At 48.3% G+C, this 27,957-nt stretch overlaps 2 protein-coding genes across 5 annotated transcripts; one reads left to right on the top strand and one right to left on the bottom strand.

Annotated features, from left to right (window-relative positions):
- Positions 1-17,632: 17,632 nt before the first annotated feature.
- Positions 17,633-21,479, bottom strand: chchd7 (coiled-coil-helix-coiled-coil-helix domain containing 7). 4 transcript variants are annotated; one of them, XM_070852903.1, is made up of 4 exons: positions 20,855-21,479; positions 19,211-19,270; positions 18,994-19,092; positions 17,633-18,049 (listed from the first exon to the last, which is right to left on the bottom strand). In XM_070852903.1, the coding sequence occupies exons 2-4, from the start codon at positions 19,262-19,264 to the stop codon at positions 17,945-17,947; spliced, it is 258 nt and encodes an 85-aa protein (XP_070709004.1). In that variant the 5' UTR covers positions 19,265-19,270; positions 20,855-21,479; the 3' UTR covers positions 17,633-17,944. The 4 variants fall into 4 exon arrangements, with proteins under 4 accessions (XP_070709004.1, XP_070709005.1, XP_070709003.1 ...); XM_070852904.1 differs by having other exon boundaries at positions 20,949-21,479; XM_070852902.1 differs by having other exon boundaries at positions 20,842-21,477.
- A 449-nt stretch (positions 21,480-21,928) lies between these two features.
- plag1 (pleiomorphic adenoma gene 1) lies at positions 21,929-27,708 on the top strand. Its single transcript, XM_070853264.1, has 3 exons — positions 21,929-21,961; positions 25,971-26,327; positions 26,520-27,708. The coding sequence occupies exons 2-3, from the start codon at positions 26,080-26,082 to the stop codon at positions 27,706-27,708; spliced, it is 1,437 nt and encodes a 478-aa protein (XP_070709365.1). The 5' UTR covers positions 21,929-21,961; positions 25,971-26,079.
- Positions 27,709-27,957: the final 249 nt, after the last annotated feature.

Here is a 27,957-nt window from a genome sequence, read left to right as displayed (position 1 = left end):
CTTTAGCACGTCTTGGGCCCAGCAGGGCAGGGAGGTAAATAAGAGCAGGAATCTGACCAAACACTGTGACATTTTTCCATCCAGACAGGTACAGACACTGTTCAGTGTGTGCTCACACCGTGCACAGGACGTGTTCTGGGCTTCAGGGCTGGGCTGGGCTTTAGAAAGTGAAAGTCCAGTGGGATTAATCACAGGTGATGCTAGGTGACTGGCAGGTGCTCAAGGCTCAGATGGACATGAAACAGGTTTAATCAAGAGCACAAAACAGTTACAACTGTAAGAAAAACCATTTTCAGATCCAAATGCATCACCTGACAGTTTAGGGAGGGAACCATGATTATTAAGGATCCTTTAGGTACAAAACATCCATCACCAAGTTTTAAGGTCTGCTGCCTGTGATGGTAGAGCAGGAGGGTGAACAGAACACAGAACCTGATGAAACATCCATCAGTTTGAACCAGACTGCAGTACCAAAGACTGGGCCTCCTGTGTTTCTTTGAAATGAATGAATTACACCTACGGACATTTTGCCCCTCCATTAAAAAAATCTGTTCACATAAGTGAGCTCATTATATCTAAATACAATGATCCAGAGCAGTAGTTTGGACATACTTTACACTAAATGTAAGTGAGACATTAGAAGCTATAGCTTCTAGCTTTACAGGGATGAAGAATACTTCCTGGGTCAGTGGATCTGCCCACTTCACACCTCCACTGGCTCAGAGTGAGGGTAACTGTGGGATAAGCTTCAGGCCTCATTCCTTGATACTCAAAAAAGCCAAGCGGCTCACGGAAGGCAGTCTACGGCTCAGTCACCTCTATGACGGCAGAATAAGACGAGCAGCAGATGTGTTCTGTCTTTCTGAGGGCTCCCTTGTGTTTGTGCGGCCCAGCGAGCTCCAGCCAGACAAAGACGGCACAAATGAAAGGCAGTGGAACTAACGAGGCTGGTGGTTACATAACAAGCTCCTACTGCGGCCCCATAAAAGCCTCTGTGGACCTGAAGGTGTCCTCCTGCTCCCGTACAGCTTTTCTCACGTTCACATGGAGAGAGGAGCTTCACCTGTGCAGAGCCAGCAGAAACACCAGCTCCTCTCTCTTCACACTGTCCGTCTCTCCACAGCAGCCTGGACTCATGGCGTCCAACCACACCAGAGCAGCCCATGAGGGGGAGGAGAGGGAGGGGAGGAAGGCCAGGGCGAGGGAGGGCTGTTCAGCACCCCAAGCTGTTTGTAAGGCTGTGTTGTTCATTCTGGCTGGCACCTCACTGGGGGGACGTGGTGGTGCATTACAAACAGATTACAGCTTAGAGGAGCTGTTCTCACTCTGGCAGCATCACACAACAGCGCCTGTTGTTTCAGTAAAAACTTCTGTCCACACTGTTTGAATGTTTACTATAAGATGCTATCACCATCTTCTTTTAAAACTGGGGGGCCCACAGCAGGGGAGGCAAGGGAGACAGTCCGTGTTTTAGGTGAACTAAAAGTGCTGGAAATGCTTCAGTGCTTTTTCAGATGAAGGGGGGGGGGGCAGTGATCAAACCCTCTATCGGCCCGTTTCCACAGCAGCAACATTTCCAGAAGCTTCCCAGGATGCTTTGTGTCAGCTCCTGAGCCACAGTCCCAGAAAGCGCTGGCAGGTAGTGCTACAGCTGTTTGCACCATGATGTGAACTTCAGGCCCACACTGGCCCCCCTATTGAAATGACCCACAGAGAAGGTGGTACTTGGCATCAGTGTCTCCCTGGCAGCTCTGACAGCCCAAAGGCTTTTGAGATGCCTTCAGACACAAATCTAGTGACCACGGCACAGTGAGCCGCCGCCACTGAGGAGAAGACAAACAGTCACCAGGAGAAAATGGCCTGTCTGTGCCGACTTCTGGATCAGCTGGACAGTTGCTAGGTTAGAGGGCCTTTCTTGACAAACTATTTCTTAACTTCAAGCACTGATTCTCAGTTTAAAAAGAGGAAGAAAAGCAGCAGAGGCAGCGACACACCCAGGCCCCTCTCCGTGAACTGAGGGCATTTTGTTCCTTCTCATGAAGAATGCAACAAAAAAGGTTCCAAGGAAGAAGCACTGTGCAGTGTGTTCATCTGTAAACCTGACACAGAGTTTCTCCTGTCACATCATGACACACATTTATTGTATGTTCTGAAGCTGCTGTGTGGGCTGGCCTAATCTAAAAGGGCTTTAAGACTATAGTTCATGTCGAAGGATATTTGACTTTATGTTCAAAAGTTAACATGCAAAGGGAAGCACCAAGCCAGACTGTGGTCAGGAGGCTCGGCAGACACTTTGTTTTAGTGTGATCGCCTCGGGGCTGACCGCCGACACGCTACCCGGCGGTTAGGAACCACCCTGGGTGCTCAAACTGTACACGCACTGTGACTTCTGTTCATTTCATCTGTGCTCTGATCACCAACTCCTGCCTGCTCTCTCGCTCGCTAATGATGACGATGTGAACATTACATGACAGATGATCAGATCGCACAACAATTCAAAGCTGGGTATAAACAGAGTGAAGGGAAGCAGCAGAGGACTGTCTCTGATGATCTCCAGCATCACTGTGTGCTAGCTGGGAGCTGGGAGACACAGACTGTCCCTCCACTAGAAATACACAGACGTGTTGTTGGCGCCTGTCTGTCGTCACCTCGCTTCACAAAGGTCCAGACATATTTACCTCAAACCAGCCGATGGAATCACACTGAATCCACTTTCCACATGTCGCTCTATTTGTGACAAACAGCTCACAATCGCGGCCATGTGACAGTTGTGCCAGGCCTAGGATAGGGAACCAGGGCCCTGGAAAGAGTAGCTACTACCACAGTGGCAGCTCATGGGGATCCAAATAAATAAAGAAACAAAGAAATTGTACAGACACACACATCTGTCGCGTCAACATCATGTGAGCTGACAGAGGAGCTGTGGTTTGCCAGGAGGGAGGAAAAATAGCTCTTTTTATGATTTGGTATGCATGTGAGTGAATTAGACAACCTGCACAGCTGCAAACATCACTCACACACACACACTCACACACACACACACACACTCACACTCACACACACACACATTGTGCTGTCACTGGTTTACACACTATCAGCACTTCAAAAAATAGTTTGAAGTGCTGAAAAAAATGGAGATGCAGCGATGAGGAACCAGGATAGTTTGTGTTCTGTGCATGTGGACTATTTTTTCTCTTTGGTTAACATTAATACACAGTGTCACAGTATCTCTGACTGACAGGGCAGGGTTAGCAGCAGCAGGTCCAGACGGCTCCCACAGTTCTGTTACTGCTGTGTGCTGTGGTTTCTGAGCTCCACAGTGAACCAGACCTAACTCCTTGTAGTTCTGTTAATTATAGAGAGGGCTCCTCACACTGAGTCCCTCAAAGTGGGGAATGGAGTCTGGTTTTTGACACAATGAGCTCCAGCCCCCGTGAGTCCCTGAGGAATCCACAGGCAGACTGTGTGAGCTGGGATATTCAGGTTCAAGTGGGGGTCACAGAGCTGGAAGCGATTTCACTCCCTTGCACGGCAGCGGAGCGGTGCCCCAACAACACAGAGACAGGTTGCCAGGGATTTTAAAGGCTTAGGCAGTCAATTCCACTTGACTCTATACTTTGAGTCCTGTGAGGATTTCTAGGTTTTCCTCTGAAGACTTAACTTACAGTACACAACAATAATGCCCTCTTCTGACACAGGCTTCCACAACTCACACCAAAGAGTCACAAAGCACCACAGCAACATGAAGTGCCTCTGGTGCCATATGGTTCCAACTACTTAGTCAGTAGCTGGAGTAATGTGAGCCCTTCAAATCATATAAAATGTGCATTAGCAGTGATCCAGAAACATTAAACCACGTAAAAGGTGAGCTGAGGCTCCAGTAAAGCATCAAAGTTCAGTCCTGCTTAGCTTTAGCATCTGCTGTGACTGTGTGCAGCTCACAGCCTGAAGGATCGGAGAGGCCGACGCCTGTTCAGAAGAAGCTGACCCATTCTAGTCAAACCGCTGTTCACACAATCAGCGCGCTTACATGCATTCACTTAGCTGTAAATGAGCTTCCCCACTGGGGGACCGGGCTGATTTTATTTCAGCTGTGTTAATGATAGGAGGCTTGTCTGGACAGACAAAGCACAGCTCTGCTTCCCATATACTGTACTGCACATACCAGAGAGATCACTTTCTCCAGGAGATCTGTACCTGAACCTGAACTTCCTGGTGAAACCTGTTTCCATAAACACACAGACGGAGCTACGAGTGAGGAAGTCTGACTAAAATGAAACTGAGGGCTGTGTTTTTTGATTCAGTTAATGTCGGCCTCTAAAGGGATGACTATACACGCTTCGCTGTAATGCCTTAAGCTACAGGATTCAATAATAAAGTATGTATTACTACATCTGAAGCCTGTATCTCTGCTGTACACCGTGGCCTTCAACAGCCAAAGAGGTTTTTTAAGTTTTTCAGCCACTAGAATTACCACCTCGCTGTTGTTTTCCTCCACCAACCAGTCAAGTTACAGTTTCCATCCATGTCTGTCCAGATCTGAGATCAGACTCAGGGATTCAGTGTCCACGCAAATGTGAAATATGGTCACAATCTAGCCCCGTGGATACGAGACTAAAACTAAAAGTCCAAACCATAGTTAGAGAAGTACCACATGTCTAAAACTTCCCCTCGTCACCAGCACATATGTGGAGCTTTGGTTTCAAAGAGGACACCGTGTCATGTGGGCTACCAAGCAGGACGGCAGGACGGCAGGACGGCAGGACGGCAGGACAGCGTGGCCCAGAGCTCTTTCCCTTACTGTGACACCACTGAGCCAGCCAGACAACTTGTCAGGAAGAAAAGAACAAGTTAAAAAGCTTCTTACCTGTGGAGGAGCAGACTGGGATCGGAGTTTCTGAGGAGAGAAAAAGAACAATGGCACAGTGATAAATACAACATTTCATAAGACATTTATAGAATTAATCTTTTTCGAAACACTCCGCTGATGGTTTGGGCACGCTGCCGCCACAGCAGGTACAGTGGATTCCAATGGTGACCTACTTTTACAGCAAATACAAAGCATCAATAAAAACATCACAAACCACTTTTACAGCACTGCTCTTCGGTCCATTGATGTCCTCTGTATGTTCCTCGTGTTCCACACTCAAAACAACCCTACACCCTTTTGATGTATCCAAATTGGCTCCAGCTGCTGTCTGAAAGGAGCAAGGTAGGAGCAGGGCTTCTGTTTCAAGGGGTTTTAGCAGTACTCCTTTAAATACATCACTTTGCAGCCTCTTTGTCTCACAGCTACTCTGTAAACACGTGATGGACAGGCTCATAACGAACGCCAGTCTCAGTTTCAACGACAGTCAAAGAAGCAGTGCCGGCCAATAAAAAGACTCACGGGTGTTCTCACAAACCGCATATAAACCACAGCACCTCTTTAAGATGCAGCAGCTGCAACATATGGTCCGTCTGCTGTGTTTTGATGCTCACAGAAAACAGGATTCCACATTAAGAAGAACTTCCTCAAAAGCAGTAATGCAGGGAAATGTCTGTATGAAGCTATCGCTCATTAAGCCCCGCTGACACTGGTGGCACAATGTTAAAGAACAGAACACTGAACTTCAAACTATCAACATCCTCCTTCCTGCCAGCCAATTAATGAGACACGCTAAAACAGAACTGATCGTCTCACTCACGATCAGTGAGACACTTTCACTTGTCTGCCACACATGAGCTTCTATAACCTGGGCTGAATAGTGGCACCAGCTGTAAAGACACCTCCCTCCTGTTGGGTTTGGTCTCTCTGTGTGTCATGGCTGGGACAGACAGCCCACACAGGTTGGTAGACCTGCACAACTGTGACTGGCAGAGAGCCTCTTTTGAAAGCTCTGGGTGATTCTTCTCAACACAGCGCCAGAGCTCTGTCAGCGATGCCTGTGAACACTTCAGCCTGCAGACGTGCCGAGGAGGCTCTCATGGAGTCGCTCCGGTGCGGCATCAGTGCTGTCGGCCATGAGAGTACACATGCCCTGGAAGTAGGTTGGACCTCAAAGCTTGGCCAGGTGCGTTTTGACGGTTTTCAGATCTTGCCGTCAGCTATCCAAGTGTTCATCTAAATCTCATCTGCCATCACACAGCCTGTCCAAAGGTGAGAGGTCCTGGTTTAATGAAGTGAATCACTTCCGCAGCACCAAACAAAACATTGTCCAGTTATGGGCTCATGTGTTTGGATGCCAGTGCTGATGTGTTGATGATGTTGGGGTCTACCTGCCTAATGTCAGGCAGTGGTCAGTGGTGCCAACCCGTCGTGAACTCTGCGCTGTCCGTGCACACATGTGAGCGGCACTTCAGTCAAGTGCTCCATGAAAAACAGCCAGTAAAATGCTGGTTCTCTTTCCTGTTTGACCGGCGTCCAAACACAAGGCCGTTTCTTTACTTTTAGCCCTATTGGGGAGGCTACATTCATGACCCTCGTTACAAAAGCAGGTCTGGGTGAAATAAAGTTATACACACACACACACACACACACACACAACAGCCATGCTTTCGCTGTGAGGACAGTTCTGTCACAAGTTCAGCCAAAATAAAGTAAACCTCTGCTGGCTCTTCTCTTCCTCAGATGGTGGGAAGACAAGAAGATGACTCTGTTGGTTTTGGAGCCAACAGCAGCACAATCTGCTTTGCTCGTACTTCCTGTATTTTACTTCCAGGGCTAGTGAGGTAACAACAACGGCAGACAGCGAGGTGGACAGAGCCTCTGAGTGGGCGGGACAGTCAGCCTGCTAAAGGTCACATGATCACACGCATGATGAATAATGGAGCAGGAGAAATGAAGAGGGTGGTCTTTTCTCTTAGTCTGAGGGTCTGTAGTCACACCATCACACATTAAAAAGTTTCTTTTCCTTGAACTGAACTGTGGCACTGTCTCTACCATCAGGTCAGTTTGTGAAACGTGTCCCTACAGGATCTGCCCTGGTCAACTGGAAGTGCTGTTATTGTGAAGTGGAAGTGCCCGGGGGCAGCACAGCTCAGCCACAGGGGGGTACCCAGTGCAAACTCAACGATCATGTGCTGCATCACTAATGTCCCAAACGGACTCTGGAAGCATCGTCAGCACTCTAACTGTGCATCATCATCATCATCATCATCATCCACATGGAAACATGTTCTTTGGAGTGATGAATCCCACTTCTCTATCTGGGAGTCTGGTGGATGAACCTGGGTTTGGAGGGTTCACCTGTGGGAGGAACCAGACACCAGAGCGAGCCTTAATGTCCACTGTTTAAGGGTTGTTGCTGGGACTGGAAGCTCTGACTAAAGCTCCATTCACACTTGAACTAGCAGTGACAGGTGGACTCGCTGCTTGGCTCAGGCTGGAGCCCCACAGTGTGGATCAGTCTGGCTGATCCACACATGGGAGCCTCAGTGCCTCTGTGGCTGCGGAGCTCAGGAGCCTGCAGGCAGATTCAAGACAAGACTTTGCATGTCCCTGCAGTCAGTGCTGCAAAGACAAGAACGTAGGCTGAGTGCGTGGACTTTTTCCACGTTGTGGCTCGTCCCTCTTCCTGACATGCCCCTGTGTTATTCAGCTGGCTGATGGTTTTGTCAAGTCAATGTGCAAAGTCTTGGCAGACATTCATGACACACTGCAGCGCTGACATCAAAGTGCAGAACATGGCAGATTCTTGACAACAGCCCATAAGTTTCTCCACATGAAGGAAATAATCTGTGATGTGATGACTCAGTTTAGGAATGACAAATCTCCTTATTTTGCACTTTTCTTCCTGCTGCTCAGCCACTGAACATGTGAAAACCACCGAAGAAGAACAGCTGCATATGTTACTAATCTGTAGGAAGCAGGGCTAAGGATTCAGTTACAGCACTTAGATATTAGATATCAGTCTTTACACCAGAGATGTGAGTGTTCCTAAGCCTCCACATGTCCTAAAGCTTATATGTTTGAACTTGTGCACACAGGATATTCTGTAGATAATAATATGTGCACAAAACATAATTCATGTGTAATGTAGGGTTTGTGTACACATTACAACTACATGTGTTCACAGATAAGAATCTGAGCACATTAGTTTGAAATGACCTTCCAGGACTTTAGGGGCCTCTACTTGGAGTGAAAGGACTATAACCCTTTGTACTGTAGTGACACTGCTGGTCTGATTTGGCCTCTACACCTGGTTAGTATACCTGCTGGAAACAGAGAAAACCGTCAGCTGCAACGATCTCGTGAGTAAAATAATAATCATTCAGTCTGAAGCCAGTGATGATGGCTGTAGCAGGTCAGAACTGATTCAGCGTTCATGGAATATGAACGGCTGGTTTTTCAGTTGTGGCTGGACCACTGGGGCATGCGAGTACCTCCACAAGTTTATGTAAATTTGTTTCCAAGCCGCTCCAAAGCACACCACAAACTGACCAGCGGCTCATAGCGCTGGTCCCAACGGCTTCAGTGATTCTGGTCCCGGCCCAGAGAGAAGCACATCCCTTTTATTTGGATGTGAGCTTGTCACTGTCCCGTCTGTCTGTTTCCCCTCTAAGCCTACAGGCTGTTTCATCTGCATGACAGCATCTGCTGAAGCAGCAGTGAACACCTTGAGGACACTTTGAGGACACCTTGAGGACACCTTGAGGACACCTTGAGGACACCTTGAAGACACCTTGAGGACACCTTGAGGACACCAAGAAGGAGTGGACATTTAGTCCGGCTGCACTTTCGGTCCAAAAACACTTCAGAATCCCAAACCAAAGTATCTCAACACACTGATGAACTAATCAAAGAAGAAGTGCCCTGTTTTACTTGCTGTGGTCACGTCCCTTTGCTGGGGGTGAACTCCCCCAGGACCAACAAGTGACAGTGAGTGTGATGCTGCCTCTCTTCATCTCATACCTGGAATAAACTGGATCAACAGATTGTTGCTGCATGCAGCCTGGATGTTCTATCCTCCTGGGGGGCCTTTAGGACTATGCACAGAGAAAACACTGCCACTTCATTCCCTCTACTTTTAGTCTTGTTTCACTCTAAACTCTATCACTCAGTTGACCCTGGGGGGGGCTCCACAGCCCCACGGTGTCAGACCTCCACAGGAGCTCAGTCCCCGCTCCACAGCCCACCATAGCCTACCTGGTACCACCTGAGCAGGGCCCAGCACAGCAGGTAGGCCGCCAGGCTGAACTTGGCGGTCCGGTATCCCTCCGCCAGGCCGCTCAGGTCCCGGAGCAGCTCCGCCGCTCCGCCGCCGCTCGGCTCCTCTCTGCGGGCCGAGTCCGCGCCCCTGGCCCCGCTGTCCATGACCGCTGCAGGCTGCCTGTGGCTCCGCGAAACTTCTCAGCTCAGCACAAGTACCTCTGTGGGACCCGTGGGGGAGCGCAGTCTGATGGCCATGTCAGCCCCTCTCCAACCCCCCCAAACACACTTGACGCTGCTCCGACTTAGTCACACACAACTTGGAGCCCGGAGCGCAGCGGCGTAAAGGCATTAAAGTCCCAGGACTCCCCCCCCAAAGCCAGGCTGGGTATCTGCTGCCTGTGCTGCCATTCATCGCCACTAGTCTGAACACACACTCCGACACACACCAGCAACAGGCGGCCTTACAGCCCCCCCTGCTGGCACAACCATCTCACTCAGTACACCATGCCTGGAGTTTAGCAGCACAGAGAGAGGGTCTAGTTTTCAGAGGTAACATCCTAACACATCCTGCTGATCCTACAGAGGGCTAACAGCAAACTGCTGACAGCAGACACGTGATCAGCGCGGGGGGGGTGTTCACTGAGATGCAGTTTCTGATGTGTGACCCCTGCCCACCACAGCAGAAGTGACCCCCTGCCCCAAGACTGGTGCTGCTGCTCCACCACTCCTCTCCAAACATCACGTGAGACGCTTCTTGTAGCCATCTCCCAGTCTCTGACATCAGTCTGAGCAAAGGTTGCCCCCCCACGCAGAAGTCTTTCAGCTGAGACGTTTGAGGGGTTTCTTGCATGTAGCTACGGCCCGTTTCAAGTCACCGCACAGCATCTCAATGGGATTAAGATCTGGGCTTTGACTCGGCCATTCCAGGACTCTGCATTTCTTAGTTTTCAGCCAGTCCTTGGTGGATTGACTGGTATGTTTGGGGTCACTGTCATGTTGCAGGGTCCAGTTCTGCTTCAGCTTAAACTGTTTTTACAGATGGTCTCACATGTTCCTCAAGCACCCTCTGATACACGGCAGAATTCCCGGTGGATTCTATGACGGTGAGCTGGCCAGGTCCTGCTGCAGCAAAGCTTCCAACCACGACACTTCCACCTCCATGCTTCACAGTGGGTGTGAGCTTCTTTTCCTGGAATGCTGTATTTGGTTTACGCCAAACATGTCCTCTGTTCTGGTGTCCAAATAATTCAGTTTTAGACTCATCTGTCCAAAGAACAGTATTCCAGAAGTCCTGGTCTCCGTCTACGTTCTCTCTGGTACACTTCATGTTTCTCTTAGAGAGCAAAGGTTTCCTCCTTGCACACCTCCCATGAAAGTTGGAGACTTCTTTTAGCACCTTGCGGTCTGCTCTCGGGGTGGATTTGCTTGGACGGCCAGACCTGGACATGTTAGCAGTTGTTTTGAATGTCCTCCACTTGTAGACTATTTTCCGGACGGCTGATTTCAAATTCTTTTGAGATCGTTTAAAATCCTTTACTAGACTCATAAGCTGCTACAATCTTCTTCCTGATGGCCTCAGACAGCTCCTTCGATCTCAGCATGGTGTTCACTCTCACTTCAACAGTCAGGAGCACACCAGACTAAATGTCTGAGGTTTAAACAGGGCAAACAATGTTCTGCTCATGTGCACCTGATGTGATACACCTGTGTGTGATTGTAGCCGTATTAAGTGGGAATAAATGTGGGGGTGTCCTAATTTATTCCTCACCAGAAATTGCCTTTTTTTTAAATTACATTTTACAGAAAGTTTTAAAAGTATTTTAAGTATTTTAAAGTCTTTTCTTCAGTTTTAATTGTTTAATTATATTACTTGAATCTCTCAGTATTGTTAAAATGGATATTAAATATCCATATGTAAAATATGTTAAAAGAAACACACAGGCTTTCATCGGGTGTCCTAATTCTTTCACGACTGTAGCTCTCAGGGTTCTACACATCGCTCCTGGTCCTATAATGAAGAAGGTGTCCTCCAGCTGGAGGCACACTGGGGCAAAGACACTGTTGCTGATCACCTTTGACTATTTGGTAGAGGATCATAATCCAATTAATAAAAAATCCCAAACCAGCGGTGCTTTGTTGTCAGGTGAGACCATTCAATGTAATATCCCTTCACTGTGGTGACATGACTGCATTTGGTATTTCACGACGGTTCCTCGTGTGTCTTTGTGTTGAATCAGTGCCGTATTCTCTTCACACCAACTGAAACATTCAAATGTGGAAAGGATTAGATGACACACAGCAGGTGAACGTTTTTTATTAAACTGGTTTCTGTCCGATTACAGCGAGCTCACTGCTGATGAACCGAGAGGACGGACAGAGGAAGAGAACATTCATCAGTGTCTTCCCACATTAAACTCAAACTCGTAGTGGTCCAGTTCTACACTGTCAGAGCCGGAACAATGCAGAGACACAATTCAGCTGATTTCAACTTGATGTAGGTCCTCCACAGTGACGTACACCACCTGAAATGACACCAGTACATGTTGTTACATTGCGGTCATCTTGAATGCAGACTGACTGTAACAGTGATGAAATAACGGTTTAAAAAGTATATATTGTACCAAGGGGCCTAAATTGGTACTAATAGATATGTGTCTCTCACAGAGTGTTTGAACTCCCAGATGAGTGGAGAGAAGTGTTAGAGGGCTAGGGGCCAGAGGCCAGAGGCCCCCGACCATCTAAACCACCATCATCCTTGGAGCTGTAGCTGAGAGGAGCTGTGAGAGCAGCTCACACTGACCTGCTCATGGCTGGGGTCGGGGTAGTCACAGACGTTCTGTGAGAAGACAGAGCGCATCAACAGTTTCACCTCTGGAGGGTAAACATATGTGGGCAGAGAGACATTCCCCTCCTTCACTCCGACCCTGTGGGACATCTGGAACAACAGTGAGAGGATGGTGAGGAGAAAGGTCATCATCTGCTTCCACTCCTGGTCTCTCTGAGGACAGGTAAATGGTAAATGGTCTGGATTTGTATTTCTCCTTTCTAGTTATTTCAACTACTCAAACTCCTTTACATGACATCCTCATTCACCCATTCACACAGGAGGAATGTATTCTTTCACACACTGAAGCTGCTTCAGGATGATGATCCATATTCACCTCTCCACTTTACATCGTCATTTCTATCACACGTACTATGGCCACTAAAACAGCAAATCACGTCTGCTTCCACCGTTACTGTAGTTCCTCCAGTAATTCTAATGAAAGTCTGCAACTGCACACTTCATCAACTTATTTTGACTATTTTGGTATTACCATCTTTTGCCCAAACTTCAAGTACTATTTCCCAATCTTATCTTTTTCCCACTGCTGTGTTGCATTTCTTGCTTCACAAATACTATACAGCCTCCCCCCACGGCCCCCCACCTTATCTCTCCATATAATACTGTAGCCTTTAATCACTGAATCCAGTGCAGGCTGAAGCCACGTTTCTTGAATACAAGTCATTTGTGGTTTATCCCTGAGCCCTTTAATAAATCCTTTAAAATTCCTCACCCTTAAACTCCTTGTATTCCATTGAAGAAAAAGCATTTGGGACTAAGCCCCCTTCAAAATGATGTCAAGCTTGATCTTGTATGACTGATTACACAAGCACTGAGCAGCATCAGCGTCCCCACAGCCACGTCTGTCTTAGTTTGCCCTCCCCTCGTTCCTCGTGCTCAGCTTTCATTCGTCTTGTTTGCTTCTTCCATTCCTTTGTGTCCTTGCACTCTCTTCACTGCTTCAGCATAACTTAGGTTGAACCCTTTTCACTGCTCTTTTCCCAATTTCTCCTCCCCCAAAAGTCATCTATTCATCTCCACAGTCCTTAAATGTCTGCTCACACCTCACCTCTGCTTTCCCTTGCAAGCCACTGCTCTGTGGCCACACCTCTGGCACTTAGCGTGCCGTAACACTGAAGTGGAGAAGGAACATAAGGCACGACTAAGAAACTCTTAGAGCCTTCTTCATTTTATCCAGTAGGATCAGATCCTGAAACTCTGAAACGTTCTACTTTCGTTGATTGGAAACGTGGTGTCAGCCTTTCCTGTGAAGTTAATAAAATGTGCAGAAGCAGAATGGCTCTCCATATTCTTATAAAGTAAAGATGAACGAAGCTAGTAGAAGTTGTCTAAAAGTCCCTGTCCTGTCCTCAGTTAGCAGTCCTACTTCAGCAGCATCTCTCCAAGGAGTCTGAGGCCTCTGTGGCTCAGAGGCTGCAGGAGGGACGGTCACTTCTCTAACATGGCCTGTCTGATGTAAGAAAGCTATGGTTGTGACACATGTTGGATCTCATTACGAGCACTGACCAGTTTCCTCTGCAGAAGCCTGTAGACCTTCTTACGACGGGCACAGTCACTCCGCAGGCGTTTGGCAGCGTGCAGCAGAGACGCCATCCACACAGGAAGTCTGAGGAAGATTTAGACACCGGCAACACTTTGTTACTTCACCCAGTACATATTTAGTGTTCTTTTGTACACACAGCACGAAGCGGTGTGACTACGGCTTACTCACACTACGGGCACCTTATCCATGTCCACACACTCCTGCCTTCTGATTTGTCTATGAAATTCCAGAAACACCAACAACTTCTCTCCAAAAGGTAGGGTTGTAATGTATTCACTCCCTGATCAGCACATCTCAGCTTCGTTACTCTGACTGTGTGCAGCGCTCAGAGTGTGTGCAGCCATCAGCTGAGGAGTCCAAAGCTGCCTTCAGTAGGACTAGTTTGTCATTCATTCTGGCTAAACACTTTAGAACTAGAAACCTTGCTGACGGAGTAACCACATCAAAACTCAGCGTTTGCTTAATGTTTGACATCTGGAAGAGTTAATAATACAGAATAGCTCCAGGAGAATAAAATCTCGGTGCAGTCTGAAGCTGCAGCAGAGCTGACACGGACAGGGCTCAGGACTCCTGCTAACTCTCCTCTCAGGCTCAGGATCGAGTCTTTGGGCAGAACAAAACCTCTGACTGTGACTCACTGCTGTGTACCTCCAACAGGTTGCTGTGCTCTGTCAAAACTCCCTTTTCAGCCCTCACTCCAAAACGCTGTGGACAAACCACTAAACTCCTCCTGCTTGTCATGTGGTGCCTGCAGCACACTGGAGCAGATGAGTCCGTCACAAAGCGAAGGCTGGAAATGTGAAGGAAACCTTTAGCTTACCCAAATGAAGAGCAGAGCTCGGCGTACTCATCCATGTGACGGGTGATGGAGGGCAGTCGGGTCTGTGGACAGAAACATAGAGAGAACAGATGGGGACGACTCTGCCCTGCAGCCCAGATCAGGTCACTGAGGAGGAAACGCTGATGTCACTGGATGGTGTGTTTGGTTTTTCTCAGGCAGGCAGAGAGAACTCTAAGATCAGTGCAGTGATGTATTCCTGATGATGGCCTGGTGCCTCACACACATTAGGTTACACATCCTGTCTCAAGTACTCGTGTGTCACATATCAAGCTGTCCGACAGAGAAGACCAAGCAGTCAAGTTGTTCCTGATATTGTTCCAGGCCCCCCCCACTGACGCCTTGGTGCCTCACTGATAGAATGTAGAGACATAATAAGGAGTGTGTGCTGGTCACAGCCACCTGTCCTTGTGGACGGATCAGGTGGAGCCCACAGCTCAGGTGGAGCCCACAGCTGCAGGTGGAGCTCACAGCTGCAGGTGGAGCCCACAGCTCAGGTGGAGCCCACAGCTGCAGGTGGAGCCCACAGCTCAGGTGGAGCCCACAGCTCAGGTGGAGCTCACAGTTCAGGTGGAGCCCACAGCTCAGGTGGAGCTCACAGTTCAGGTGGAGCTCACAGTTCAGTTCAGGTGGAGCTCACAGTTCAGTTCAGGTGGAGCTCACAGTTCAGGTGGAGCCCACAGCTCAGGTGGAGCTCACAGTTCATTTCAGGTGGAGCCCACAGTTCAGGTGGAGCCCACAGCTCAGGTGGAGCTCACAGTTCAGTTCAGGTGGAGCTCACAGTTCAGGTGGAGCCCACAGCTCAGGTGGAGCTCACAGTTCAGGTGGAGCTCACAGTTCATTTCAGGTGGAGCTCACAGTTCAGGTGGAGCCCACAGTTCATTTCAGGTGGAGCCCACAGTTCAGGTGGAGCTCACAGTTCAGGTGGAGCTCACAGTTCAGTTCAGGTGGAGCTCACAGTTCAGGTGGAGCTCACAGCTCAGGTGGAGCCCACAGCTCAGGTGGAGCCCACAGTTCAGCTCAGGTGGAGCCCACAGCTCAGGTGGAGCTCACAGCTCAGGTGGAGCCCACAGCTCAGGTGGAGCTCACAGTTCAGGTGGAGCTCACAGTTCATTTCAGGTGGAGCCCACAGCTCAGGTGGAGCTCACAGTTCAGTTCAGGTGGAGCTCACAGTTCAGGTGGAGCTCACAGTTCAGGTGGAGCTCACAGCTCAGGTGGAGCTCACAGTTCAGGTGGAGCCCACAGTTCAGGTGGAGCTCACAGCTCAGGTGGAGCTCACAGTTCAGGTGGAGCTCACAGTTCAGGTGGAGCCCACAGCTCAGGTGGAGCTCACAGCTCAGGTGGAGCCCACAGCTCAGGTGGAGCTCGGCTGTGACCTGCTGATGGGTCCCACCTGTCAGCTGGAGGAGCTCACCGACACATCTGTCGGGGTGGGGGGGTCATATCTCCTCCTGTCTGCTGTGACTTTGTGAAAGTCGCCGTCGCGGGACTAATAAAGGAAGGTCTTATCTTATCTTAACCCGTGCAGTCCCGGGGTGGGGGGGGGGGGGCACCCCTCCGAACCAGTGGCGGGACAGTGGCACACTTACCGACAGGAGCTGAGGGAAAGGTCTGTCCTCACGGCTGCACCCCCCACCCACACCCCGGCAGGACACACTGTGCGTTACAGGAGGGAGCGCCCCCCTCCGCGCGCTCTGGGTAAGGACAGGACAGTTTAGTGTGTGTGTGTGTGTGTGTGTGTGTGTGCTGCACTGCCTACTGGGGAGGGGGGGGGCACAAAGTCTGTGGTGATGATGCCATCATATAATACACTGCAGGTAATCATGATGGGGGGGGGCACAGTCAGCACACTGACAACCTCATCACTGAAGCTTTGAGCACATGATCATTTCATGGTGTACTTTTCCCTCACCTGAAGGTTCTAATGCCCCCCCACTTCAGTGTCCAGTGAAGAAGACACCTGGTTATTGTTCAGTCAGTTTCATTTGCAGCTTTGGACATCAGTCTGGCCAAACAGGGTCACATGATCCTGGTCCTAGCCCTGCTGATATGGTTCTCTGGTTCCTGTGGGTCCTGGTCCCGGTCCCGCTGATGTGGTTCTCTGGTTCCTGTGGATCCTGGTCCTGGTCCTGCTGATGTGGTTCCCTGGTTCCTATGGCTCCTGGTCCTGGTCCTGCTGATGTGGTTCCCTGGTTCCTATGGCTCCTGGTCCTGGTCCTGCTGATGTGGTTCTCTGGTTCCTATGGATCCTGGTCCTGGTCCTGCTGATGTGGTTCTCCACCAGCCAATGGATGTGCGTCTGTCCAAGGCTACAGCCTGTCCGTCCTTGGGAGCTGGATCTCTCCTTCACTGTGGTGCTCCCAGAGGTTTCTCTTTTCCCACTGGGTTTTTGGAGTTTTTCCTTCCCGAAGAAGGAGGGTCATAAAGGGCAGGTGATGCCTCGGACTGATCCATCGGACTGATCCACCGGACTGATCCATTGGCCTCATCGACTGCTGGACTCTTTATTAGATTGGTTGTTCGCTTACACTTGTTTATTTCAGTGAACTGTGTAAAGCACTATGAGACACTCTGTTGTGATATTGGGCTATACAAAATAAATTGAATTGAATTGAATTGAATGACCACATCTCAAAGCCACCTCCCCCCTGACATCCAGGACCGGGGGTGCCGAGGCCCCCGGTCCAGGCCTGAGTAGGTCAGGGAGGCCCAGCACAGACGTTCTGCTCTGTTCTGTACCACAGAGACAACAGAGCACGATGTTCAGGTGAAGAGAACATTCTGCCGTTTGAGCTCAGAACATGTTTGTTTAGTGAGAAACAGATTCACACGTCTGAGCTCTCCTGCTCCTCCTGCTCCATCCTGTAGCTACTGTGGGGCTCCAGCAGTGTTACACAAACCACGTGGGGGTCTTCCAGAGTCAGCCTTTTTAATATGAAACTCTCTCCTTCCAACCAAACAGACCTGTGTTCCCTCTGGATGGTATTTTCACATTTCTTGTCATTGTCATGTTTAGTGGTTTGGGACAAAATAGAACAGCTTTGACTTTTACACTCCAGAATGTTACATCTTACCAAAAGTGGAATGTGCCCCTTTTAATTCAGTGTGTCCATCACAGCAGTCAGATTACCCAGAGTTCACTCTGATGATGTGTAGTTGAGTGAACACTTCTCTGAGACCTGACAGCCTAAAGTGATGCAGGGGGGGTTATCCAAAACACATCACCTACAAAAAGAGAATGAGGTGGCAAATGAGACAGGAGGGAGAGGACTGTGACGACAAAACAGTCTTTTTATTAAGGGCAGACACGTCACCATGCTGGGGAGCTGAGATCCACTCAGGGGCCACACACGGAGTCGCCTACCACATACATGCTTTTACAGTGTGAGTCACAGTCCACCTGTTCAGGAGCCTCAATGTTCATGATGAAGTGGACACATCAGCAGACACAAGGGTTTGTAAGATCCTTCACACCAGATCAGACAGAGCATCAGTGCAGTGTGGCAGCGTGGCCACAGCGTGCTGGCCTGCGGTAAATGTCCTGGTCCTGCGGGTCTTCCTGGCTCTCCGTGTGGCCCTGCTGACTTAGTACGGTTTGCCTCCGATGGCATCGAGGTGTTCCTGCCTCTCTGCAGCGGTGGGCATGTCGGGGTTCACACCGGCTCTCCTCCTCTGCAGCATTATGTTGTGCTACAAGGACACAAACACCAAAAGCTTAGCTGGCCCTCATTTAAAAAAGAAAACACTAGCTGCTGCCACTGGTTTCCATCAGCAGTAGAAACACTGACAAATGGCACGTTTGTATTAAAGGGGCACTCCACCAATTTACCGTGGCAAGGTCAACTTTCAATTCAAATTCAACAATAAAAACAAGATTACTTTCCTTTATTTACTCAACTAGAACCCTTTTCATACAGCAGTCTGGCATGAGAAGGATCTCCTGTCCAATAAAACCTGTCATGGCTTATTAAACTGATGTCACTTTCTTTGTCCATGTCAAAGGATAATTGAGGAACACATGTACCACAGTGCTCTCGGTAGGGTGGACCAGTACATGCATGCATGTGTGCAGAAGCTTTTTCTGCTGTGACCTTAATGCTAATGGGACATCAGGCCTGAGCTGTGGTAAAAGGACCAGAGAAGTGTTACAGGTGTGACCAGGTGAGCCTGGCTCTTATTCACACATGAACACATGAGAAAACACATGTCTGAAGGGCATTAAAACTCTGCTGCTACCATTTTCACCATTCCAGGTACAATGTGTGTCTAGTGCATCTTACAAGTTAAACTAAGTTATCCAGACTTTCATGGTTGACACACATGTTTATTTCTATCTTTAGTGTTTCTCCTAATAACACTAATGTGCACACTTCTCTCTGTACTGCTGACTAACATGTGATACCTCCATAACTCCTAGTGCGTCTTTCCCCCACCTCTGCACCCACCCTGACCGACCAGTGGGTGTCGCTACTGAAGCGTTACAGACCAGAATCCCACCAGCAGGTGAGTGTGGCCATGTGACCAGTGTGGCTACTGTGATGATGATGATGATGATGAGCTCTCACACTCAAACACAACATGCACTGTGACCTTAAGGCTTCGCTGAATGTTTCCTCAAGTGGAAACATACTCACCCAGTATTTTCTACAGTTTTTATATCTCTGGAAATCGGCTGAGCACATGCTCTTATCGTAGTTGTAGGCATTCAAACACTTCTGAGAGGCATCACTTTCCTGAAAAAGAGAACAAGCCCCCACAAGAGAGCAGGATTACAAAGGTCACAGGCCCTGTGGCCCCAGCAGCAGCCAGATGTTTGACACAGTGCAACATGTGGAGGGTCGGGGAGCTTACCTCGATGCACGGGTTACTGTCCTGGTTCCGGACTTTTCGTGAATTTTTATCCATTGGGATCTGTGTACAGACGGACAACTTCAGGGTCATGTTTCACCTCCTCTGTGTGTGTGTTACAGGTCACTCATTCCACAGTAAACTTCTGAGTACTAGTCTGCATCCATCCATTGTGCAGATATCTTGTTCTAAAGTATGTGCACAGTGCAGTCTGAACGTGTCCTTCATGTATTGTATCAGCTGGAGAAAATGTTACTGAGGAATATAGAAGTAATTAGAAGTTCGTTCAGTTATTTCAAAAGAAAGCTTACTAATCGCTGGCATCAGTTTATCTAAGAGGAGGATGTTCTGCTTTTTATCAAACTGAATATCTTTGGACTGTTGGTGAGGCGGGGGGTCACCCTGGACTGGTCGCCAGTCAATTACAGGATCAACAGATAGAGACAGACGACCCTTCACACCTCCGGGTAATCATAGCATATCATAGCATCTACATTGTTTGATGTGACTGATTTTACTTAGCAGTCACAAGGAATGTTTTCTCTGTGACTATTTTCTGAGGGAAATGAGCATCAGTGACCGATTCATTCATCAGTTCATCTATTTCTTATTGATTCATCATTTATTCTATAAATATATTGGGAAATATGTATCTCAAGTTCTCAAGAGTCTCAAAATGACATTCTCAAACTGCCCACTCCGTCTGACTAGCAGTCCAACAGCCAAAGTGAAATCTTCCATCTATAATCAGAGAAAAGCAACAAATGCCATATTTGTCAAGTTGCTGGTGTCCTACATTTTCTTAAAATCAGGAAAAACAAAACATTGTATGACAACAGAACAAACAAGGTTTCTCATGTATACACACGTGGACCACCCATCTGTCATTTACCAGTGCTCTTTTATTTCCTCAGACATATCTTTGGATTATTCTGCACTGCTGTTTCTTGTTAGGGCAGCATGGTTAGCACTGTGTGGAGTTTGCAGGACAGCTGCTGCATCAATCTGGCTCGGATTTTGACCAGAGAAGTCTTTTTCCAGTCTATTAACATGTACCAGTGCATCAGCCTTTTTCAGAAAACCATCTAATGTGTCTGTGACACCAGAGGTTATCTCAGATTTTTAAACTGTAAAATACAAAAAGGGCATTTAAATGACCCATGCTGTGGAGCTCATATATCATCATACATCACCACAGTCCATTCACACTGTCCAACAAAGTATAGTTTAAAAAAGTATTATGACACATCATACTCATTCTGGTTAAAACCACAAAGGCCCACTGATTAACTTTCACATCACATTTACACGTTTCGCTATTTCCAGCCACACTGTGTTTAGGTGGAGTAGAAAAGTGGAACAGATTTCTCATCAACCTGATTTCAGCTTGATGTGGAACATGTATGCCGAATTGAAAAGTGGCTCCTCCGTTTGTAGAAAGATCCTCCTTCGTGCAGTGAATTCGACAGTGAACGCTTCTTATTTCCCAGCCACAGTCTCTGAGCGGGGTCTGGCACGGCAGGCTGTCCTCCTCTCTACACAACACTGACAGCTTGACCTTCATTTATGTTACCGAACCCCTGAAGGAGACACTGCGGCGACTTTTCACTGAGCTGACCACCGTAAACACCTACCTTATACACGTACCCACTTTATCCAAGGCTAAGGGTTTGTCCAGTGAGGGTTATCCGGTTTTTAAAAAGACCAAAATAAGTGGCGAGCATGTTCACGCTTCCTGTACCTCTTCAGCAATCACGTTGTCATTTATGTCCCCTTGATACGCTAACAAGCCTCTTGCTTCACAAAGCCAGCGAGCAGTGACCAGCTATACGCTGCATGAGGCTAACCGGAGCTACATGAGGCTAACCGGAGCTATATGATGCTAACCTGAGCTACATGAGGCTAACCTGAGCTACACAAGGCTAAGTTGAGCTACACAAGGCTACGTTGAGCTACACAAGGCTAAGTTGAGCTACACAAGGCTAAGTTGAGCTACACAAGGCTAAGTTGAGCTACATGTGGCTAACTGGAGCTGCATGAGGCTAACCGGAGCTGCATGAGGCTAACCGGGGCTACATGAGGCTAACTGGAGCTACATGTGGCTAACCGGAGCTACATGTGGCTAACTGGAGCTACATGTGGCTAACTAGAGCTACATGAGGCTAAGTTGAGCTACATGTGGCTAGCCGGAGCTACGTGAGGCTAAGTTGAGCTACATGTGGCTAGCCGGAGCTCCATCAGCCAGGCTGTTCCCTCCCCGTCGGTACTGCAACGGCGCACCAGGAAAATCACCCACACCGTCACCGCCATTGACAGCGGCCCCAGCCAATAGGAAGCCCCGAAAGCTGACAGCGGAGACTGACAGTCCAGTGAGCCAATAGCACTTATTGGCTGACACGTTGGCCTTCCTATCGCTGTAAAACGGACTAAACCGGGTTTAAACGATTGACAGTGCGTCTAGCAAGTCCAAAAATTGAGTTTTATTGGGGGGGACCGTAGGTGACAGAGCAGTCAAAGTGGCAGCGCCGTACACAAATCAAAAAGCACAAGTAGGCGGGACTTTGAGTGGGCGTGGCTACAAAGTAGTGCGGTTGCATCGCAGCGCATACACAATGGCTGCTCGAAAGAGGGGAAAGCAAACAATTTTCAGGCCCGCCGCGTCTAGCAAAAAATATGAGAAAAAAATTATTAAAAATTCGGAAAATAGTTGAAAGTCAAGAAAAACTCAACAGAAAGGATGTTAAAGCGCCCGGGGTAAGTTTGATGTAAATTAAGTAAACGGTTACTCAGTTCTTGAATTAAAATATCGGGGTTATTTAAATTATGAGAGAGGGGTGAGCTGGGGAAAAAGTTTGTGTTAATCAGTACCCAGCTTGGGACCACAGAGAAAACCAGGGGAAGGCACAAGTATTGGAAAAAAAATAAAATAAATGATGTCAGTGGCGATGTTAGTGTCACGGTGCGTGTCCACGAACATTAAAGAGCAGAGGAGGCAGCAGACTGGCGGAAAGTTGAGCAAAGTTGAACATAGCCTCCTCACTCACTTTATTTTTTAATATAATAACAACGGCGGTGCGCTGAGCTCCGACAGCAACAGGCGCACTCGGATCCGCCAATAGTCCCATTTTCCCTGCTTTCTGCTTTCACCTTTACTTTTGCCTCATATCCACACTTCAGTCCTGCCGAAGCGGTGTCAACATGTCCTTATCGATCCAAGCATCTCCTTTCCAAACCCCTGAACGCCAAAAGCAGCCATGTAGCGGCCACAGTCCTGCTGTTTCTCCGGGGGGCTCTGTGCCGTGTGGCTTCCCCTCTGCAGGTATGATGACGGTGTCACACGGATGACAGCTGGGCTCTGACCCGCAGAGAGCCAGGCAGACAACAGAGGGACACTAATTGCTTGTCAATAAAGTAGCAACATGGAGGGGAAGTTAAGGCAAACTAATTAGGCAGTGCTCAGGGTCTGCTTGTGCAGCCCGCGTCCCAGCTCGTGGCAGACAGCTTCCTCTGAGCCCAGAGTGGGTCTGTGGCTGTGGCAGGTTGCTGTGCACGGTGGTAGCTGGTGTTTCCAGATGTGGTCCCACAGCAGCTGCACAAGCAGACAGGGGCCGTCCTGTCGGTGTGCCGGGGACACTCAGGCTGCAGGCTCTGGAGAGTGTGCCAGTGAGGTAGAGGTGGCAGATCGGAGGGTCCCCCCATGACAGAGCTGATGTTCAGACAGTCTCTGGGGTGTGAGAGCAGCCCTGGACTCTGCATGGCCATGGATCATCATCACCTGTGGCGTGGCTCTGACTCTGAATGTGAAGGCTGATGGAACAGAGGGGTCCTGATGTGGACCACAGGAGACTTGAAATGCTGCTCAGCTTAAACACGGTTGTCTTTATGGTTCATCCTGTTTGAAAAGGTTGGGGGGAGATAATGCTGGGTGGGGGTGTTTCTGTGTGCGTGGCTCTAACTGACTGCTCATCAGAAATGAAACTTTTAGACTTGTTTTGTGAGTTTCTTAAAATCCGAACATTTGTAAGGAAACCGAGCTTGTTCCCTAATAATGTTTATAGAGATTTAAAGACTTTAAATGTTTCGATGATGACACATCAAAATCAGTTGTTTCTGTTGTTTTGAAGACAAATACATTAATTTATCAGCCTAAAAACCTGCAACACTCCTCCTTCGGCCTCAGTGATTGTTTTGTAATAATCAGACAGAATTACAGAATAATCCTGCTTGTGACCAAACGTTGGTCCTAGACATTAGAAAGTGTGCAGCATTTTTGTCTTAAAATTCTTATTAACTGTGTTGTCACAAGACACTTACTTTAAAGACAATACAAACAAAATACTACAAAATCAGTAGAAAACTTTTAAGGTCTGTTTCTATTTCTATTAAAGTGAAGACAAACCATTATAGGATGTGAGGAAAGATACAGAATGTATCCGCTGAATTGTTTTCGTTATTAATGTACATCAGAATGATTTTAAAAAAGCAGAAAACAGTCACCTCACTAAGACAAAATCTGAATATCTGAATCAAAATGAATTGTCATGTGTTATAATAAGATGTTTTTCATTTAGGGTCTTTCAATTTCAAGCACAGATTCGTTTTAATTATTGGATAATAACTGGCTGTTATCAGTGTAGGTGCTTCCACTAAATGTTAATTAAATACAGTTTCTGTTCTGAATTAATAAAGCACTAGCTTGCTTATAACTTTTCATGTCAGCAGCAGAAGGCTCAGACATTGACTCTCAGCAACTTTGTTCAGGAAATGTTCCATTTAAATGCAGTAATCCAGAGACATCAGCCCTCTGTGATGTGATGGGATGTCTGTCTGGATCTGGTGACCGGTGTGGATGAATGAGAATGTACAGGTTTGCTGGACATCCCAGAATGAGTGCAGATCATGTAAACTGTAGCTGACTCATAAATCTCTGTGTGAAGTCACACAGTCTTGTAAAGTGCCTTCTGTTTGTCTCCTGTGTGTTTTCACAGTTTAATCTATTTGTGTTTTATTAAATTAAGGCGAACCCTCCGTGGATGTCGGGTGTCATGAACTGAGCTCTGTAGACTAATGCTGAGCAGAGCAGACTGGGACAGGTCCTCTGGCCTGTGGTGGACGCTGGGTAACGGGACCCGAGCGGGTGGGAATAAGCGTTCTGTGCAAGGGAGCTGGTTTTGGCTGTGGGGTCATTACACATGCTGTGTAAAGCACCTGTGGCAGCTGTTTCTGAAATGCTGGTGCTGTGGCAGCAGTAGTGATGGGACATGGTCCAGTCAGCTACGGAGCGCCCCCCCCCGGGTGACCATCTCCTGCCTGAATGCAGGTGTGGCCTTCCTGTTGCAGGGTTGAGCTGGGTGAGCCTGCACAGGGGGCGTTAGAGAACGTCTCCATGATGATGACTGTCATGTGTCACATTACATCGCTGTAACTGAACTACACACACCGGTCCTGTGTTTTTAGTATGCTGTTGATTTCTAACTGTCTGTGGCACCAGTGTTTGTACCACACTGTGTCTATTATTACTTCTATGTAGATTACATTTACACTTAATTTGTGTATTAATTTCCTGTACCAGTACAGAGCTTCAGCATTCAGGATGCACTGTACTTAAACTACCAACACACTTATTGTAGTGTGTGTAGAGTATTTATTTAGTGCAGTTGTAGTTTTAGGTAAATTTGTACTTTCAGATTTTATTTCAGGGTTATATTGTTTTTTTTCTTATCAGCCACAGAAAGCATCCTGTTCTCCTCCGTCTGTCTGCCATTCACGGACTATTTCCAAAGCATAACGTACTCAGCCATAGCTATCCATTGATCTCTACACAGAATGAAATGCTGCTTACAAAGACACTGCTTGAAGTAAATGGAAGCATCACAGACGGCTGGTGTGTGTCTGCCCAGTGTGTTCAGTGTAGGTGAGGCACAATCTGTGGGCAGTTTGTGTGAAAACACACAACAGTAACAGGGTTCAAATCAAATGATTCATGTTGTTATTTTGGTGACTTCACTAAATCCTTTTGTACAGAATAATGCTGAAAAACATGAAGGAAGACTCCTGGCCAGGTTTATTGTGAGCACAGCAGGGATGCCAGTGCAGCAGGCAGCGGGAGGACGACACTAAGACATGACAATAACTAATTCTAAACTTTAACACAGTCCCAAGTGTTGTCTTTCATTAGAAAAACTAAATAAACCCAGACTGTGAATCATCTCCCAGTAAATTCTAAAAGCTTCATTTCAGTCAGATAAACATGCAGGATCTACTTTTCTTCCCCTCTCTGCTGAGGTAGCACAAACAGTTTGTTCATGACATAGAAATAGATATTATTCCATCCTACTGAGCATATTTAATTTATATCCAAGCACTTTTTTTATCTGGATGTTATGTCCTATGTGTTTTTTACTCTCATAGTTGTATAAACAGAATTAATCAAATGTTTCCTCAGGTGTCACCGTTTGAGCTCATGTCATAATGACGTCCAGTCATGGTTCTGATTGTGTTGCTTGTAATTAAGACCCATGAAGCAGCTCTGATCTGGACTGTTAAACCAGAGTTAACTGAGCCAGTTGATAATCAGCTCCATGACACCACCGGTGTTAACAGGAGAACCACAGGAGCCACACTAGGTGCAACCTGCTTCATGAAACAGGCCTCAGATCAGTGTCTCTGTTCATTTAAGTTTTAGTGTCTTTTGTACTGTCGGCAACCTGAAACTGAACTATTCAGATGATTCTCTGTCCCTGTGTGCCTCTCTCTCCCTCAGGCCCCTGAGTCCGGGCGGTGTTGAGCACATAAAACTGGATAGACTAATTGCATCAGTACTGGTTGGGCACTGTGCCCCTGTCCATGTAGCTGGTCTGCCTTAGAGTGCCATGGCCACAGGAACCCAGGGCCACCGTGACCACGTCCTGGACAAAGCCAAGCTCACACAGCCCACGGGGAGGCGCCGGAGAGCAGAGGGCAAGCCAAAAAAGAATTTCCCCTGCCAAGAGTGTCAGAAAGCTTTCAACAGTCTGGAGAAGTTGAAGGTGCACTCGTACTCTCACACAGGAGAAAGACCGTACCGCTGCTCCCACCCCGACTGCACCAAGGCGTTCGTCTCCAAATACAAGCTGCTACGGTACACACACACACACACACACACACACACACACACACAGGCTTTTCCCTTTCACTTTTGGTGCCGTAGTGTTCAGTGGTAGTCACAATGATGTGTTGATGAGCAATCATTTTCAGGCCACGTGTTTATGTGTGATGTAAAGCGTGCCTCCTTTAAAACATGACTGCTCACAGAATGTGTCTCTGTTCCAAGGCATATGGCAACTCACTCGCCAGAAAAAAACCACAAGTGTTCATACTGTGAGAAAATGTTCCACCGCAAGGATCACTTAAAGAATCACCTACACACTCACGACCCGTACAAGGAGGCGTTCACCTGTCAGGAGTGTGGCAAGAGCTACAACACCAAGCTGGGCTTCAAACGCCACCTCGCCCTTCACGCCGCCAACAGTGGAGACCTCACCTGCCAAGTGTGCCTGCAGCCGTTCCCCAGCACTGGGGTTCTCCTGGAACACCTCAAAACACACGCTGGCAAGTCCTCTGGCGGGACCAAAGAAAAAAAGCATCGCTGTGAGCATTGTGAGCGGCGGTTTTACACCCGCAAAGACGTGCGACGCCACATGGTGGTGCACACCGGACGCAAGGACTTTCTTTGTCAGTACTGTGCCCAGCGCTTCGGTAGGAAGGACCACCTGACACGTCACGTGAAAAAGAGCCACGCTCGCGAACTGCTGAGGGTAAAAACTGAGCCAGCTGATTCGCTGGAGCCCACTGTCTACGACTTGGCGTCTGGGGGCATCAAGGGCGAGCTCCCGGGAATGCTGACGCCGAGGCCGCACCAGCTCAACATGTACACAGGCCCCGTCCTGGACACAGAGCCCTTCCCCGCCCACACACACCCCTTTTCTTTAAAGTACCCGCTGGGCTCCAACTTTACCTCATACGCCGTCTCCTCACAGGAGCGGGAGCAAAATCTAAAGGGAGAACTGGAGACCTACCTGATGGAGCTGCAGAGCAGCATGCCCTCCTCATCCTCTGCAGCCCAAGAAGCCCAACTCTCCTCCTCCAAGCTCGAGCTGGAGACTCAAGTGGGCGTGCTGGACGAGGCCAGCCAGGACGTGTCCCTGTCCAAAATGTCCACACCGGTGGCAGGAGCCACCACAGGTGACCCTCTGGCTTCATCCTCCTCTCTGATGGACTTCTCACAGCTTTTCAACTTCCTGCCGCTCAACGGACCTCCGTACAACCAGGCGGGGGGCAGCGGGGTGCAGGGCATGGCCTATCCGCCCAGCGAAGAGCCCACGCCTCTCGTCCAGCTGCCACCTCAGCCCCCCGAAGACCCTGAGGCTGCAGAGAGTCCTCTCCAAGGGCTCCCCTCCTCTTTCATATCCAACCTGAGCACACCCACCACACTGCCCCGCTTCCACCAAGCGTTTCAGTGATCCAGTACGTAACTGCTCATGGCACGCATGCACTCTAACACACACACACACACACACACACACCAGCACCACAGACACAAGACGCCAGTAACACGTTTGAAGATATTAGCACCTCTGTCCATTTAATATGACATCATGAGCAGACACATTAGAGACCAGCTCCGACACACACACACACACACACACACACACACAGAGTTACTGTTAGGAGGTCTTTGTTTCACCTGTCTGCCTGTTCAGCCCCCCTCC

The sequence above is a fragment of the Pempheris klunzingeri genome, chromosome 21, assembly GCF_042242105.1.
Source record: "Pempheris klunzingeri isolate RE-2024b chromosome 21, fPemKlu1.hap1, whole genome shotgun sequence".
In the NCBI taxonomy this organism is placed as follows: Eukaryota; Metazoa; Chordata; class Actinopteri; order Acropomatiformes; family Pempheridae; genus Pempheris; species Pempheris klunzingeri.
Note: the sequence above shows the minus strand (reverse complement) of the source record. Positions and strands in the feature narration are given on the sequence as shown.

Excerpts from the sequence above, each read along its gene's own strand:
- chchd7 (XM_070852903.1), bottom strand. The coding sequence starts at position 19,264 with ATGGATAAAAATTCACGAAAAGTCCGGAACCAGGACAGTAACCCGTGC. Across the intron at positions 19,093-19,210 it reads ACAGTAACCCGTGCATCGAG|GAAAGTGATGCCTCTCAGAA; the intron begins GTAAGCTCCCCG and ends TCTCTTTTTCAG. Across the intron at positions 18,050-18,993 it reads AAAACTGTAGAAAATACTGG|CACAACATAATGCTGCAGAG; the intron begins GTGAGTATGTTT and ends GTGTCCTTGTAG.
- plag1 (XM_070853264.1), top strand. The coding sequence starts at position 26,080 with ATGGCCACAGGAACCCAGGGCCACCGTGACCACGTCCTGGACAAAGCC. Across the intron at positions 26,328-26,519 it reads TCCAAATACAAGCTGCTACG|GCATATGGCAACTCACTCGC; the intron begins GTACACACACAC and ends CTCTGTTCCAAG.